General features: G+C 31.7%; 1 protein-coding gene across 2 annotated transcripts in view; it reads right to left on the bottom strand.

Moving 5' to 3' along the window:
• The window catches only part of LOC142327936 (uncharacterized), a 66,490-nt gene that overhangs the window by 32,066 nt on the left and 15,139 nt on the right, over positions 1–19,285 (bottom strand). The window contains exons 4-5 of one of the 2 annotated variants that reach the window (XM_075371327.1): positions 17,846–17,965; positions 6,956–7,011 (exon numbers count right to left, since the gene is read on the bottom strand). In XM_075371327.1, the coding sequence (XP_075227442.1) occupies positions 6,956–7,011; positions 17,846–17,965 (176 nt within the window). Of the gene's footprint in view, positions 1–6,691; positions 7,012–17,845; positions 17,966–19,285 lie in introns of both variants that reach the window. The other variant, XM_075371326.1, reaches the window with a different exon arrangement.

The raw sequence follows: 19,285 nt of genomic DNA, 5'->3' as shown, positions 1-19,285 counted from the left end.
CAACAGTTAAACATAGAAATATTAAATTTTACAAATGCTTCTACCTCAAAATAATCTATGTTTTGGTATGATACGCCATCCACTGCCAGACTTTAGGGGCAATACAAATTTTTAAATGAAAAAGGTAGAATTGTGACCGATCATTTGACAGGGCCCAGTGCCATTTTGGTTAAGATTGTTGTAGTGCAAAGTTTTTTAGATCAGAATTCATTCTATATTAAATAGAAAGTATAGTTGAATATCTAAATTATGACTTCTTTGATGGAATTGTAGGTAGCATCTTAGTTTTTTATCTAGAAGATCCCGTTTTCAAATCCTGGTCAGGTATGGCATTTTTCATTTACTATAAAATTTCCATTTCAAATTTCTGCTTACAATATAGAATGAATTCTGATGTAAAAAACTTTGGACTATGACAATCTTAACCAAAATGGCAGTGGCATTGGCAAAAGCCCAGTGGCTTTGACAACTATAACAACAAAATAGTGGGCATTTAATGTTTTCATGGCTATTTTCAATTGGTCTCAGTACTTTTTAAATAATAACTGCTCAACAATGAAAACTACAAAAAAATAAATTGTTTAAGTAAATGTTCCTACATCAAAATGATCCATTTTGAAGTGAAAAAATAACAAAATAAATAAATAAGAATAATCTTTAAACAGAATAATGAAATGAGAATAATCTTTACAGTGAAAAGATGCCCTTTAAAAAATCAGTTTCTCTTTCAATGCCGTTTAAAACATATCAAACCTTACCCTTTACATTTAAAATTTTTTTCTTTTTTTTTTTAGTTGGCTTTCTTATGGTGGTTTCCTCGATGCTTGAGTTGCGGTTGTCTCGTATTGCAAAAAAAAATAGATTGTTTCAACGCAGGTTCATTTTATAAATTTTATTTTTCTATCTTTAATGGTTGAGAAATTATTTAAGGTTGCCATACTTTATAAATCCTGTAAATTAATTTACTTCAGATGTAAATATTGTTGCAATAAATTAATCATAGCCAGTGTGCAATAAATTATTAAAACTTTCTGAATTTTTAAAAAAAGGAGTAATGCTTTAAATGTTTATTTATTAGAAAATGTATTATGAAATGGGATGCTGAGTAGTATATGAATACTACTCTTTTATTTGTTACTTTTTTTTATGAATAATTTACAACATAAGCCACAAGATTGTAAGCAGGAATTTGAAATGGAAATTTTATAGTAAATGAAAAATGCCATACCTGACCAGGATTTGAAAACGGGATCTTCTGAATAAAAGACTAAGATGCTACCTATAATTCCATCAAAGAAGTCATAATTTAGATATTCAACTATACTTTCTAATTAATATACAGGGTCCAGCATATAAATCTGACGACTTTGTAGTAATTGTAATGTTGGGACCACTGTCAATGAGAAGGTGTTGTACATCGACAGGTCTATTCATGCTATTTCAGTAGCCATTATGTCATGATCGGGTGAACAACAAGCGTTTGTGATCGAAGCCTATTGTAAAAATAATGACTCTGTTATAATAACACAGCATTTATTTCGCAGACATTTCAATTTAAATCGACATGCGTCTGTTCCTAGTAGGACTACGATATTGTTGTGGGTGAAGAATTTCAGGAACACATCGTCTGCTTTAAAAATGAAACCGACAGGATGAAAACGAACTGTGAGTACGCCTGAAAAACTTAACGCTGTTAGGTTAGCTGTTATGCGGTCTCGACGATGTTTAGCAGCGAGGGGTGCTGTTGTGCTAGCCATTTCTGATTGAAGTGTACAATGAATTCTTCATGCTGACCTGAAATTCCATCCGTATAAAATGATGTTAATGCAGCAACTTAATGCAAATGATCGGGCGTCTCACAAAGCAGCTTGCAAGGTCATCCTCGAAAATGTCCACCAGGATGCCATTATTCTTTTAAGTGACAAGGCGCATTTTCATCTATCAGGATTTGTGAATAAACAAAATTACCGTTATCGGACTTCGCATAATCCACGGCAAATTCTTGAAAAACCACTTCACAGTCGATATGTTACACTGTGGTGTGCGGTTTCAAAGTTCGGCATAATCGGCCCGTATTTTTTTGAGGAGTTAAATTGCAGAGTAACAGTAACATCGATACGTAAACATGTTGAAAGAATTTCTGCGACTGAAACTGAATGACTTTCAAGGACATGAAATTTGGTTTCAACAGGATGGGTGGCACCGCCCATATGGCAAGAATCGCAGTGGATGTTCTGCGAGAAACCTTTCCTGGACATTTGATTTCCTGATTTGGCGACATTCCTTGGCCAGTGTGTTCACCTGATCTGGCTGTTTGTGATTTTTTTCTGTGGGGGTATCTCAAACATAGTCTTCAGTAGTCGACCACAGTCAATTGCAGAACTCAAGGAGGCCGTTCAACGAGAAATTGAAGCGGTTCCACAAGTGATGATTGAGCGAGCAATGTCAAATTTTAGAATGAGGTTAAGCGAGTGTGTGAGGAGTAATGGAAAACATTTGGACGACATAATATTCAAATAAAAAAAATATCTATGCAAGTAATTCACTATAAATTGCAAAAATTGATCTTAATTAGATATATTAAATGTTTTAATAGTACAAAACACAGTTTAATTATTATCCATCAAAAATCTTCAGGTTTATATGCCGGACCCTGTAGAATGAATTCTGATGTAAAAATATTTGGACTACGACAATCTTAACCAAAATGGCAGCCATTTTTCACAACTAGTTTCCAAAGTGCTTGATAAGATCAGGAAGTCTTCAAATAGCTATTCTAAATAATCAGCAACATTACCAGTAGCAAAAAAATTAATCTGAACAAAGGGAATTTTGTTCTGTTGTGGGGAATTTTCATTCTATGGCAGACTGCTTGCTTTTTGGTGTTTCAGGTTATGTTGTTAGTTCATATACAAACAGAATTTTTTTTTTGTGCTTTTATAATTCATTTTCAATTATTTTTTGGTGACCTTGTTAGTTAACAATAGATATAATCCCAAGGAAGCGGTCAAAGGCTGGTGCTCTGTCATAAGACACACAAATGACTCAAAGACAAATTGCCAGCGAGTGTAGTGTTGGGTTAGGTACTGTAAATGCAATTGTAAAATGGTCTAAGAAAACAGGTTCCGTCTCTCCAAATAGAAAAGGGAAATCTGGATGGGAAAACAAAACCACACCTATACAGGATCGATTACTAAAAAGAAAAAGCAAAATTAATCCACAATTGTCAGCTGTTGACCTTAATAGGGAGGGACTTGAGAGCCAGTGGGATTAATGTTTTTGATATGAAAGTTCGTAGAAGATTGTTGGCAGTGGGAAGGATTGCTCGGAAACCTAAAAAGAAGCAGTTACTGACACAGATTATGGAGAAAAAAGACTTCAATGGGCAAAGGAACATAAAGAATGGACTATTTAGGTGTGAAAAAAAGTTAAATTTTCAGACGAGATTAATTTTTTTGTCCAAGGGAAGAGAGTAGCCTATATTCGTAAGTCAATAGTTGAGAAAACTATTACACCAGAACACTAGCAACAATCTCCCAAACACCCAGCCAACAAGATGTTTTGGGGATGTTTTATGAAGGGCCAGAAACACTTATGTACATGGATGGGATGATGAAATTGAACCAATACATTAACATATGTCAAAGAAAAATTGTCCCGCTTATGCAGAAGAACCCAGAACTAATTTTTCAACAGAAACTTGCACAACAAAGAAAGCAAAAGAATTATTCAAAAACCAAAACATTTGAGTGCTGTTGTGGCTAGGGAACTCCCCCGACCTGAATCCCATTGAAAATCTATGGGCCATACTAAAAAGAAAACTGAAAAAACTGACCTTATTAGTTCAGTGATACAGGTTTGATTTCGAGATGAAGAAATCAAAAATCACTGTTCTACCTTAGTGGAATCACTACCAAAGAGAATTAATTATATAATAAAAAACAAAGGACACATAAACTATTAAATTTAAGTAAGTTTGGCTACTAAACATTTTCCCTTTTAAAAATAAAATTTTTTGTAAAAAAATACTCTGTTCGGATTAATTTGTTTGCCACTGTATTATAAAAAGAACCCAGCTTTGATATTAATTATGTAAGTTTTCTATGTACACAATTACTGGTGATAATACATAATACTGGTGATCGCTTGATAAAACCAGTTATTTAAAGCAAGAATGAAACATATTCATTTGAATAAATGTTCATATGTCAACTTTACGCACTTTATTGGTGAGTAAAATATTTAAAGATATTTATTTAAAAATTTTTCAGGCAAAATCAGGTGATTGATTCATTAAGTAATAATAGCTGGATAAAGTTATTCAAGAATTTAATTATTGATCTGTTTTTGTATTTTTAATTAAGGCACATTAATTTAAGGTTAGTTTTTGGGTTGCATCAATATTAGGTGCCTTTAGAAATAGTTTGGCTAGGTTTGGTTTGGTTGATTTGGGCTTGTGCTCAGAGTTGATGACACCACGAACCATGTCCTTTATGTTTGTCCCTGATACGAGGCTGAGCATACTAAAGTTGTTAGGGAACTCGAGAGAATGGATTCATTCTTTGAACTCGCAGAGACTGGACTATTGTGGCTGGCTTCCTCCAATTCCTCACCCTTAGCAGGGCGGCTGAAGAGGTATAGTAGAATAGAGCACCCTGGGTGGCTAGGGATCGTCTGAGCGATTGATTGGCTGGAGGTAAGGCAATGGCATTGAGACACAGTTAGATAGTATTTGTGGTGATTATTTTGACTGTTTAGCTGTCGCTGGAATGGCGACTGCACTGCCAAGGTCATGGGTTAGCCGTGAGGTGTAGCAGTGTTTCGACGTGGGCAGTTTTGAATGAGCACATGACACTGTCGGCGAAATGGTGACTGCACTGCTGAGGGCATGGAACCCTTGCAGCGATGAGGTGTAGGTCCATCTTGACAATGGTTGAAAGCAAGTAAATGTCATGCAGGACTCTGTGACGGAGCTGAGTGGGAGTAGGAGTTCTGTCCGCCTCTCCCTTGTAGACCAGACTGTTGTCTGTTAATTAACCTAAGTCTGGGGTGTGAACTGAAGTTGAGTTCACTAAGGGGACTAGGACTAAATTTCATTGTTGTGAACAATATTTTGGTGGTATACTGTTGTTAAATATGCCTTGAATTTCGAAACATTTACTAGAATTGACTCAATAAAAGTAGAACTAGGTGTGGGGTTCATGCTTCCGCAAACTCTGTTAGCTAGTTCAGAGGGCAACGATGTAGGATATTCAAGATGTCCGGACAAGGCCTACAGCGAAGGCAAAAGCTGAGTTTAAAATCACCGATGTAAATGTCTACCGAGGCATTTACATTGGTGGCATCCCAATGAGGCCTGGCTTATTACTGTGAGATGTAAAAAGTTAGGGGGCGAAAGACAACTCCTGTTAAATCGAATAAATCGAAATTAATACGAATGGAGGGGGGTTGGCGACCAGAAGCGTCACAAGGTGGGTTCTTCCTCTATGGGGTTGGATGCATCAATATTAGAAACATTAAAATAATTTTCAGATTTTAATAGTTATGTTACATTATTCGTATTTACTCTCCCTATTTTTTAATATAGAAATTTTATAGACTTGAAGCAATTCCTTGGGTAGTTGTATTTCAGTGGTAATTTTATTTTTTATTGTTATACAAGAAACCCTTTATACTCCTTGCTTTATATTTTTTATATTTTATATAGTTGTTTATAGTTTATATCCATTGTGGCCTCTAAATCCATTCTAGTTTTGCTTTTAGACTTTTAAAACCTCATGTTTGATAACTCTATTTTTCTTTAGGATTCTAGTTACTGTTATTTAATTGTAATGTTTTTCACTCCTCCAAAAAAAAAACAATTCTTAATTATAAAAATATTTAATAATAATAAAAACAATTCTATTATTACTGTTAAATAACTCAGTAATTATAATTAGAAAGTGTAATTTAAATTTTCTTATGAAGACAAAAATCTATGATCATGAGTAGCGAGTTAAAACTACATTTAAAATTAACCATACCAAGAATATCTTAATGCATGTATTGAAAAAATACACCAGCAATTAAAACCTAACTGTTTTTCTTTAGTAGACTTTAAAAAATATACTGAATCCTTGGAAATACTCTGCCTAACACTACAATGCAAGTCTAGTTTACACTTTAAAATTATTTGGTAATCAACAAAATCATTTTAATTTTAATTACTTTCAAAGATATGAAAGGTTTATATAAAATTCTTTTCTAAATACTTCAATAAAGACTTGATAATGATTTTTCAGTGATACATTGATTTTTAGTCTATATGAATTTTTTTCTAAATATCGCTACATTTTCACAATTTCAAAAAATCTGTTGTGGAAAACACATGAATTCCTTGTATGCCTATCAAATTACATATAGACATTTTTTTTTAAAATGAAAAATACAAAAAAATTTTATTTCATTAATAACTTCAGATATTTTTTATTTATTTATTTTTTATTGTTATTAATGATTTATTATTTACTGTATATATTTTTTTACAATCAGAGGTTAATCATTGTTAATAAATTAATATATTTAAATTAAAAGAAAAGGAGATAAGTCTGATTGAAACCGATGTGCTTTCCCTTGTAACATCCAAATATTTCATTAATTAAAATTTTATTTGGCTAAAACTCTGCAACTGATGAAAATAAGTACCACTTACAATATATTGTTGAAAAGCTCTCAATGAGGGCTTACTACCGCAGTTAAGAAAAAGTCCAAAATCCAAATTTGTTCGGATTTTGGACTAGACAGCTTTATTCTATTCAAAACTGCACTTCATTTACACGTCATATATATCATCCTCATCTTGCAGGGCTGTGAAGGGACTGCTTATTGTTTACTAGTTGAACAGATTGCAATGAACACATTAGAAAAAAAAAAGAAAAAATATATACAACGTATTAATAATAGGCAAGATATTTACTTCAGCATTAAGCGCATGAACTTGTGAACAAGCATTTTCACCCTCCATATCTGAATCTGAAATTAAAAATAAATATAGTATTATTAATAAAATTACAAGGAAAAAATTTATTACAGCTACACAGATATTAAAAAAGCAAAATAAAATCCACCAATAAGTAAACAAATACTAATTTAAATAATTATAACACAAAATAATTTAAAAATGGAAAAAACTAACTTCTAAATTTAATTTCATTTGCTGTAATTAAATAAATATATATACAGAGTGATTCAGGAGGATAGGGTAATACTTCGACAACTCATTCTAGAGGCTAAAAATAAGAAAAAAGTTTATATAAACATAGGTCCGAAAACACTTCGTTAGCGAGTTATACAGGGTGAAAGATTTCGCCTGAGTTTCAGTTCCTCTGGGTAAATTAAGGCTTTCTTAAATTCTGGGAAGGTCAATTAAGGGGAAAATTCAATTGTTTCTTATGGTTTTTGATCTGGGAAATTGAAAAAAAATAGGTCCCAGAACTGTATCTCTCTTAGTTTCTAAGATATCTCTTGTAAAACGCCAAAAACAGGGTCAAAAAACACATTTTTTTACCTTTGACGTACAATAACGTTGTTAAATTGGCAATAAATCATACATTTTTTAAACATAAATTGTAGAAAATTTAATTACAAGATTGATGTAAATGTCAACAGAAAACAGAAATCAAATAAAATTTTAAACATGTCGACTTTAATTAACAACAAAACAGAATTATTTTTAACAGATTGAAAAAACTTTTTCGTTATGTACAGTAGAAAATAACTGGAGGAAGAAAGAATACTTGCTGGTTTTTTATGATAATGATAAAATGCTGTTTACAAGTAGTATTTCATATAGTTTAATAACTTTCAAAAATGCCACCGTTGTGTTCAATGCACTTTTCAACGCATTGTACTAGAGTTTGTGTTACCAGTCTAACGGTATCTTTGCGTTCCTTGATTATAGATCCAGCGTTGAGAATCTGAGCAATCAGTTCATCGTGTGTGTCTACTTTTTGCTTGTAAACCTTATTTTTCAACCGTCCCCACAAACAATAATCCAACAGAGTGAGGTCTGGGGATCTCGGTGGCCAATTAACCGGCCCTCCACGTCCTATCCATTTACCAGCAAACTATTTATCAAGACATTGCCTTACTTCATTAGTGAAATGTGTAAAAGTTCCATCAAGTTGGTAATACATTTCAATTCGTTTTGCTAAGGGGATATTTTCTAGCAATATTTTTATGCATTGAAATGAATACAAAATTACACTTTTAAACAGTTTTCTGAAATTTTTATGATAAAAATTCGACGTAATACTGCAAACACGATTGATCAGCGAAAGGTTATTTATATTTAACATATTACCACAATTTACTGACAAAAATGAGTAGTATTTAAACAAATTGTGATGAAAAAAATCAGTGTTGCCAATTTGCTTTCCGTAGGTCTAAAATTATTGTATCTACTAGACACATCTGTTTTCTTTTTTTATAACATTTTCTTCTAAGTTTTTGTTGATAATAAGAGTCAACATGTTTAAAATTTTATTTGTTTTCTGTTGACATTATTTAGATCAATCTTCTTATAATTAAATTCTCTACAATTTATGTTTAAAAAATGTATGATTTATTGCCAATTTAACAACGTTATTGTACGTCAAAGGTAAAAAAAATGTGTTTTTTGACCCTATTTTTGGCATTTTACATGGGATACCTTAGAAACTAAGAGAGATACAGTTCTGGGACCTATTTTTTTCTATTTTCCAGATCAAAAGTCATAAGAAACAATTGAATTTGCCCCTTAATTGACTTTCCCAGATTTCAGAAAGCCTTAATTTACCCGGTGGAACTGAAATTCAGGCGAAATCTTTCACCCTGTATAACTCGCTAACGATGCGTTTTCGGACCTATGTTTATATATGACCTTTTTTCTTATTTTTAGGCTCTAGAATGCGTTGTCAAAGTATTGCCCTATCCTCCTGAATCACTCTGTATATATATATATATATATTATATATATATATATATCGTTCTGTAATTAGACAAACAACTGTAAAAAAATGAATATTTATTCAGTATCAATAAAACTAAAACTACTTTTCAAAATAATTCCAGATATATTTAAGCAGGTTTCCCACTTTTCTCTTTCCAATAGTAAAAATTGTTTGTGTCCAAGCTGTTCTGGCATCTTATTCTTTACCTGTTCATGGTTGCTGAACTTTCTGCTCTTTGAGAAATCAAAAAAAAAAATCTGATGTTATATTGCGACTCTCTGACGGATGTGGCAATAGCTTCTGACCCAACTTTACCAACAGTCCCGACCCACTTATCAAAATGATGTGATAAGTGAAAGGTGATAGGTCGCTGCAAGAAAAGTCTAGGAACATATGATAAATTCTAGTTAAAAATTTTGAATAACTTGCATAACATTTTGTAAGTTCAGAAAATACGTTTTAATAAAACATTTTTTAAACTTAGCAGTTAAATGGTTATACTTTTCAATTTATAAAATACTAAAAAAAATTTCTTTGAATGATGTTAAGTATTAAGATTATTGTTAATATTTATAATTATTAAGATTTGTTAATATTTTAATTATATTTTATACTAAAATTTAATAATTTGTAAAAAAATGATTGTATTCAAAATAAACTACAATTCCTGACACTTTGAAGTTATTACACTTTACAATGCCTAAATATCTCTGATTGAGACTAAAATCAATGTTAATTTTTTTTTCACTTCATTTTAATTAACTGATTTTTATAATGAAAACTTTGTTCTGAATATTAAAATTAAAAAACGCATTAAATTAATGTATATTCTAATTATATTTTATATATATGAACAATTCAATTTTTTTTTTTTATAAATCAGGGTTATCATAAAAGAATGGTGCGGATTCATTAATTCATAGGAAGATTGTAGGGAAATTTCTAGATGTTATATTGGTATCCCTGAAAGCCTCCAACCCAAAAGTTTGTTTACCAGCAGTTGTAACCACAACGTCAGTTCTTGTATTGTTGTTGCAATGAGTTTAGTGAGTTACTATGTTCTCGAATAAAGACAAAGCAAAGTGAATTTTATTGATGACTGAATTAAAATTCGTAATTTTAGTTCAACGTGAATTCGGAAGAGATCCACCACACAAAAATAACATAACACGTTGGTTCAAACGATTCGAAGAAACCGGATCGGTTAAGAAACAGAAATCAACCGGCAGACCAAGTGTAACACACGAAACAGTTGAACTAATTAGACAACTGGCAATTAGAAGTCTTCGGAAGTCCATCCCCCATCGAAGCGTCAAATTAGGTATTCCAAAATCAACAGTTCACAAAGGTTTACATAAAAAACTGAAATTACACGCTTATAAAATCCAGATACTGCAGGAATTGAAACCCAATGATGGTGTAAAACATTACAATTTCGCTGTTGAAATGTTGGACAGAATAAGTGAAAACCAATCATTTTTAGATGATATAATTTTTACAGACGAAGCTACATTCCACGTGAATGGATGTGTTAACAGACACAATTCACAAATATGGGGGGCTCTGAATACACGCAATTATTGAGAAACAATGCGATTCGCCTAAAGTTAACGATGAAAAATCGTGTAATAGGGCCTTTCTTCTTTGCTGAAAAAACAATTAATGGAGTTGTGTATCTTGACATGTTAACCGATTATTGCTTTACTCAGCCGGATGAACTCGAAAACATTCATCGACTTCATTTCCAACAAGATGGTGCTCCCCCGCACTTGTCACGCATTGGTCACGGATGCTTTGAACAAAAAATTTGGAGATCGAAAGGTAGGCCGGCAAGGACCCATACTTTGGCCTCCAAAGAGTCCAGACCTGACACCTTGTGATTTTTTCTTGTGGGGGTTCATCAAAAGCGTTGTTTATATACAAAAAATTCGCAACCTAAACCACTTAAAAAACAGGATTAACGAAGCAATGACAACCGTTAACGAAGAAATGTTAACTAATGTTTGGAGACAAGTTGAGTATCGTTTGGACATTTGTCGAGCGACTAAGGGCGCACATACTGAAATTTATTAATTATGTAAAAAAATGTTTGAGACGACAAATTTAAAAAATAAATAACATAAACTGTAAGTAATTCTGTTTTAATTTAAACCATGTTCAAAACTGCACCATTCTTTTATGATAACCCTGTATTTTATTTCAAAATTTATTGACTTCTTATGATTTTCCTCACTGTCATTGATTTAACAAACTCTTACAATACAAATAATTTGGAGTTTTTTTTCTATAAGAAAATTAATAAATACAGATTTATCTTTATTTTTTTTTACAAAAATTAATTTAAACGTCAGGAAAACATTTTTGAAAGTGGATGTTTGGCGCGTAGCTTTATACGGATGTGAAACTTGGACGATCAGAGTGCCTGAGAAGAAAAGATTAGAAGCTTTTTAAATGTGATGCTATAAGGGAATTTAAAAAATCAGACGGGTGGATAAAGTGACAAATGAAGAGATATTGCGACAAATCGATGAAGAAAGAAGCATTTGGAAAAATATAGTTAAAAGAAGAGACAGACTTATAAGGTCACATATAAAGGCATTCTGGAATAATTGCTTTAATATTGGAGGGACAAGTAGAAGGGAAAAATTGTGCAGGCAGGCAACTTTTGGAATATGTAAAACAAGTATTAGGAATGTAGGATGTAGGGGGTATACCGAAATGAAATGACTAACACTAGATAGGGAATCTTAGAGAGCTGCATCATACCAGTCAAATGACTGAAGATGAAAAAAAATTTTTTTTTACATTACTCTTTAAAATGCTTACGTTTAAAGTTTTGATTTTCATTTTTTTTAATTATTAACTATTTTTTGCTTACAATAGAAAAATACTAACAAATCTTATCGGTTGATATATTACTAGTATTTTATTTTTTGACTTTAAAATTATTTTTAATTTTCAATTAAGATTGAATTTTGATTATTAAAACTACAAATAATTGATTTTGCTGAAAGTGTCATGAAATCTCAGACAAATGATTATTTTAAAACCAATCGACCTTAATAATTTATAACATTATGGGTTATTAAGTGTAATACTGAAACTTTTTTATTCTTATTTATTTAGCTGTTTTCAAAAGATTTCATAAAAAATTCAGTACAAAATCTTTTCAAAATAAAAACAGGGATGCCTTAAAAAATTCTATATTCAATTCCTTTTTATTGTTACGCTAATGAAATGACTTATCATTAAATCTTATTCATAAAACATGAATAAATACAAATGGCATAATTGCAGGCATAAGACATTTACTCGATTTCAAGGCAATATTAACTTAATGATTTATTCTTAAATTAGTCCAAAATTGTACCCATGATCTGAGATAACAAATGTATGCAATGAAGTAGTAACTGAGAATTTACTTGATTAAAAAAGCTACAGTAACAAAATAACAAAAGAAAATCCAAACTGAAATATACTTCTGCTGTCAGGACAGGTGTGAAAGGAAATATCAGACATACATCAAGATCTCAGAGAAACAATGAAAAAGCCCTTGGCAAGACAAGTCACAAATTAAGGAACAGACAGTGACAGAGAATGCCAAAATTGATTTTAATACTATAAAAAAATTTGAATTAGTTTCATATATTCAACTTCAAATACAATAAAATATATTATTTAGACCAGGGCTTCTTAAACTTTTTTATATAGCGACCCCCTTCAAGCTTAGGAAATTTTAAACGACCCCCTCCTCCATATAATGAAATATATATTAACCGTAGATGTAGATGTAATATCGCACTATTTTACAATGTAAATAAAATAAGGATTAAAGAATACGTACCCATTCATTTCACATATATATAATTGGAAACGTTGACGGGATATCGGTCGTAATAAAACACAATAAATAGAATGACATAAAACTATATATATATTTATTCAATAGAAAAAATAAACTTTTGTAACAATTTTTTTATAAGAAAACATAAAACTATATCTATATATTCAATAGAAAAAATAAACTTTTGTAACAATTTTTTTAATAAAAACATATTATTAACATCAAACAATATTAATGTGACGGATGTGACTGTTTATTTTTACACAAATAATTAAATCTAGGCTCAATTTGAGTTAGTGCAGATCGTAATAAATTTTCAACGTTTATTAAAGTTGAACGGTATTTTGATTTTATGTAAGTTAATGTGGAAAAGGCTGATTCACATAAATATGTTGTACAAAATGGCAGTAATTTGTTCATTGCCATTTCCGATAGTAGGGGATATTCTGATTTGATTTCTATCCAAAATTCATGCACAGGCACTTGAGAAAATCTAAGTCGCAAGGTAGTATCACTTGTTAATTCGGCAAATTCTTCTTGTGCTTTTAAGTTTAAAAAATTAATTTCTTCCATTTCAATTGAAAATGGATTGCAAATCCATTGTTGTGTATCGATATCATTGGGAAAATACCTATGCATGTAAACTTCCATATCCTTCAAATGATTAACTATAATTTTTGTTATAGGAGTATCTTTTTTTGAAATATTGTTACTAATTATATACTCGTCAGTAAATGGAAACATTTCGAGCGATCCACTTTCCACTCTGTTCTTCTATATAAGAATTTTTTTAACAAAGGCCTCAAGTTTATTTTTTAACATAAACATATTAACGCAGACTCCCTGCATTGATAAATTCATATCATTGATTTTATCAAAAATATCTGCCAAATAGCATAGCTTGAGAAGCCATAAATTATCTTGAAAATAATCGGCCAAATTAGAATTTTGCTCTGTTAGAAATATAAGAACTTCATCTTTTAAAGTTAATAATCGTTTCAAACTTCGACCTTTTGATAGCCACCTAACTTCAGCATGTAACAATAAACTTGTATAATCCGAATCCATATCAATGCACAAATTTTTAAACAATCGACTATTAAGTGCTCGACTTTTAATAAAGTTAATGATTTTGACTGCATCAAAAAACACAGTGTTTAATTCTGGTGCAATTTTTTTAACAACAAGTGCCTCTCGGTGAATCATACAATGTGTAAATGTAATATGATCATTTCCAGCTTTAACAAATGCTGTAAAACCAAGATCTTGTCCGGTTATTGCTGCAGCACCGTCCGTGCACACACCAACACAATTTTTCCAATTTAATCCTTCTTTTTCAAAAAACTCATTTACTTTTTTATATATATCTTTTCCACGAGTATGACCTTCCAGAGGACGACAAAACAGTATATCTTCATGAATGCTTCCCTCATAAATATATCTTACAAAAAGTAACAATTGTGCCATTTTTGAAATGTCTGTCGACTCGTCCAGTTGTATTGCAAACTTTGAGCTGTCTTTAAGCCTCATAAGAAGCTGTTGAAATTGATCATTGCTAATGTCTGAAATTCTTTTGGACACAGTGTCATTTGATAATGGAATTTTACTAATTTCAGCAGCATACTGTTTTCCATGAACAATTTAAGACATTCTTATAGCTGCAGGTAGTAAAAGTTGCTCTCCAATAGTAAAAGGCTTTTTCGTTTTTGCTATCAAATACGAAACTTCATACGATGCCAATAGATATTTATCATTCAAAGTAACATACTTCTCCAAAGTGTTCTTTTCTTTATTTGATGTTTGCAAAAGACGCTCAAAATATTCTATTGGCTTTTTTGATAACGTTGCATGTTTAGTATACAAAAGGCGTTGCAGTTTTGACGGTTTCATGCTTTCTGCAGCCAAAACTTCTTTGCAAATTAAGCACACTGGTTGTTCTTCATTGTTGTGAGAAGAGCATGTGAAGCCATACTGCAAATATGATTCGTCATATTTTCTTTTTTTTGTTTTGCTAGAAGTCGGATTTGAAGCACTGCAACTTGGTTGTGACGGCGTGGCAGACTTATTAGTTGGAATTTTAATTAGCCATTTATCCATGATGGTTAAATAATAATAAATAATTAAACAAAATGTAGTTGAGCTTTAACGTAATAATTAAAAACACCAACTGAAAATTACACAGTAAATACACACATGTCACTACGAAGACAAAGCTGAGTCCAAACTGAAGTACAAACAGAAAAATAACTACACTCGAATCTTTACCAGTGCAATGACAACAAATTACGATCAGATCAACCCCGACGCATGGCGTGTTCAAAGTGTGCAGCGCACAAAGGCACCGTATCACAAAGACGCCGAAAAAGAAGCTTTCATTTAATTTTTTTTATTATTCTTTTATAAAAATAATATGCCGATTCGCCTAGCCTAGCTTGATTATGCTTCCGTATTGTATGTGTAAGCTGTAAGGCGACGCTGCGTCTGGGTACTTATAATCACTAAGTTATCTTGCAAACACTGACGCCGGCGGCCAGACATCAATGTCGAACGTTCAGTTGAAAATCGAGGAGCGCGTTGTATTTATTATTTTAAATGCTACTTCCATATTTTCATTTATAGGCTCTACATAACAGTTTTGCATTGCCACTTTTTTCAAAAAATAGTTATAATAAAACTACAATAGTATTTTGTATGATTTTTATTTGTATTTATATTTGTACGTAGTGTGTATACTAATTTTAAAATTTTATTTATAATGATTGAAAAGTATCAGATCTTTGCGACCCCCTTTCAGTAGTCTCGCGACCCCCCTGGGGGTCGCGACCCACAGTTTAAGAAGCCCTGATTTAGACAATAAAATAAAACCATACCTACAGATGATAAGGTTGAATTTAAACAGGCAAAGTTTGCAATAAAGTAATATAACAATGATTAATAATTTTATTAAAATGATTTCAACAGTCACAACAAAATTGATTAACATACTGATTAACCACAAAAATAGCAATATTATTTATACTTTCTTACACAACCTGATAAAGACTTATCTAGCTAGGTAAACCCCTCCCCAGTTTTACTCCACAATGTAGAATATCTAAATATTATAATCACAAAGAGATTACTTATCAACAATCTTTTTTTCAAAAAGTACAAAAAACCAAAATAATTAGTCAAACTTAATATAAAAATAAACATGACCATTTTTTACAGTATGTTTTTCTCCATTTACTGATTTACAAATCTTCCATCCTACTTTTTAATAGTCCAAAGAAATGTAAATTAACAGACATTATATAAACCCCAACCTTTAACAGACAACAAAAATGTCAACCTCTATTTGTTAAAAGAATGTTATTTGTTAAATAAGTATATATGTGAGGGGTCTTTTTCACTATCTCCTTTTCACTTTTTCCTAGCAGTTAACCTGCTTAACATATTCACTGCTAGTAAATTTGCCAAACAGGACCCCCTTCTGTAATGAATTTGTTTTTTTTTTTTTAATAAATAGTTCCATGTTCCAAGCGGTTACAATTGATAAAAATACTTTTTTTATGTCTTCAGTCATTTGACTATTTGATGTAGCTCTCCAAGATTCCCTATCTAGTGCTAGTCGTTTCATTTCGTATACCCCCTACATCCTACAACCCCAACAATTTGTTTTACATATTCCAAATGTTGCTTGCCTGCACAATTTCTCCCTTCTACCTGTGCCTCCAATATTAAAGCGACTATTCCAGGATGCCTTAATATGTTGCATCTCTTCTTGTAACTATATTTTTCAAAATGCTTCCTTCTTGATCGATTTGCCGCAATACATCTTCATTTGCCACTTTATCCACCCATCTGATTTTTAACATTCTCCTATGGTACCGCATTTCAAAAGTATCTAATCTTTTCTTCTCAGGTATTGTCCAAGTTTCTCTTCCATATAAAGCTAGGTTCGAAACGTATACTTTCAAAAATCTTTTCCTGACGTTTAAATTAATTTTTGATGTAAACAAATTTTATTTCTGACTGAAGGCTCATTTAACCTGTGCTATTTGGTATTTTATATCGCTCCTGCTTTGTCCAACTTTAGTAATTCTACTTCCCAAATAACAAAATTTTTCTACCACCATAATCTTTTCTCTACCTATTTTTACATTCAGTTGTCCACCTTCGTTATTTCTACTTCATTTCATTACTTTCATTTTGTTCTTGTTTATTTTCATGCAATAGTTCTTGCATAGGACTTCATCCATGCCGTTCATTGTTTCTTCTCTTTTTTACTCTTGGCTAGAATTATAATATCATCAGCAAATTGTAGCATGTTTATCTTTTCACCTTGTACTGTTACTCCGGATCTAAGTTGTTCTTAATATCATTAACTGCTAGTTCTGTGTAAATATTAAAAAGTAACGTGGACAGGGAACATCCTTGTCGGACTCCCTTTTTTATTACAGCTTCTTTCTTATGTTCTTCAATTATTACTGTTGTTGTTTGGTTCTTGTAAATATTAGCAATTGTTCTTCTATCTCTGTATTTGAACCCTAATTTTTTTAAAATGCTGAACACTTTATTCCAGTTGACGTTGTCGAACATCTTTTCCAGGTCTATAAATGCCAAGTATGTTGATTTGTTTTTCTTTAATCTTCCTTCTACTATTAATCTGAGATCTAAAATTGCTTCCCTTGTCCCTATACTTTTCCTGAAACCAAATTGGTCTTCTCCTAACATCCACTCTCCACTCAATTCTTCTGTACAGAATTCTAGTTAAGATTTTTGATGCGTGACTAGTTTAGCTAATTGTTCTGTATTCTTCACATTTATCTGCTCCTGTTTTCTTTGGTATCATGACTATTTCACTCTTTTTGAAGTCTAACAGAACTTCCTGTTTTTCGTAAATAGAAAGTATTTAAGGCAATAAAAAAAAAATATATAAAAATGAAAACAAGAGTATTATTTAAACATTTATTTATTATGCTCCTATTTATTTGCAGTGTTTTTTAGGTGCTGAAACATTTTATGATTATAAAAAAACATTCAAAATTACCATGTGGAGTATCAAATGGAGAATAAAATCCAGATGCAGTACTAGAAGTACTATCAGCCCTTCCTCTAAAATCTTCAACATATTTTAAAAGCGGCTGCCGCATCTCATCTTGACAAGTATCTATAGAACACAGAAGAAGAAAATTCAGATTTATACAAAGGAAATTTAAACTTATAATTTAATTAAATATACTTACACGAAAAATCATATTTAAATATAATTGTCCATTCAGACAAAACACTCACAGATCAGAAATATGAAAATGACTGATGGAATGTAACTTAGAAAGAATTAAGGTTCAACTTAACGTATACAGATTTCAAGTTTGTTTGACATCTTTATATAGCTAGAGTCTGTGACTGCATGTGCTTGATGTTTCTGTTGTTTAAAGATTGTTAATTAACAAAGCATGTATGTAATGTATGGTGTATTCAGTAAATAATGAAAAACTGAACTGTAAATTTGTTTTGTTTTGATGTTAATATAAATAAATTAAACATCTGTTAATGATAGAATCTAACAGCAGAACTAATATAACAATACAATTAATTACCAAAATGCTGGTTTTTAAGAATTTCACCCAGGCAACAATCGTAGGTACATGCTCCTAGGCAGGAGGGAATGGAATGCCGTGGAGAAAATGGTTGGTAGAATTCTGGGCATGATGGAAGAGAGCAGTCATGGGTAGTTGGCTCTACAATGCTAGGAACAGGATGTGATGAGGAATGCTTGCTGTAAGGAAGTAATGGCCATGCTTGATGATGCTGCGATCAAGAGGATTTTTATTTATTTAATTTTTATTTAGTTTTATAGAAGTAGGGTGAGATGCACTCATGTATGTGTGACAGAGTATTATAATTTTTAAAAAAAAAGGGTCGAAGTGTGGCGATGTGCAGGGCCAAGGCGGTAATCTTTTTGCCTAGGATGTTTGGGTCCACCCACATTCATGAATAGGGGGGTCAGGATTCCCCGATGATGACATAAAGAACCCTCAAGGTATGAGTTGGTTGCGAAGTGAAGACTCCATGAAACGCACATCTGGAACTGTTAGAATAGGGACGAGATGGGTAGATCCTTAGCGGAAAAGTATATCGGCTCTCCAGAAGAGGAAGGTCAGTGTGTCCTAGTGAAGTTGGGGAGACCCTGGTGGGAAAGCCCCAGAAGGGAGGTGACTGTGTTTTGCTTAACGGCGAGGACGAGTTGCCTTGGGAGTGTTTAAAGGAAAGAAAAGTTCAACTTACACAGAAAAAAAAACTGTAAACAAGTGTACAATAGAAAACTTTTTTTTAGAATAAATATTTTACAAATAAAAAACCAATCAGAAGAAAGATGGAAGTTTTGTGTTTTCAAAGGATCTTCTACACAATCTAAAAGAATGATATAAGGGGATATACCAAACCTCTTTTTTAACTAATAATTCATTAAGAAAGTCAAATCAGT

The sequence above is a fragment of the Lycorma delicatula genome, chromosome 7 (genome assembly GCF_047948215.1).
Source record: "Lycorma delicatula isolate Av1 chromosome 7, ASM4794821v1, whole genome shotgun sequence".
Lineage (NCBI taxonomy): Eukaryota > Metazoa > Arthropoda > Insecta > Hemiptera > Fulgoridae > Lycorma > Lycorma delicatula.
Note: the sequence above shows the minus strand (reverse complement) of the source record. Positions and strands in the feature narration are given on the sequence as shown.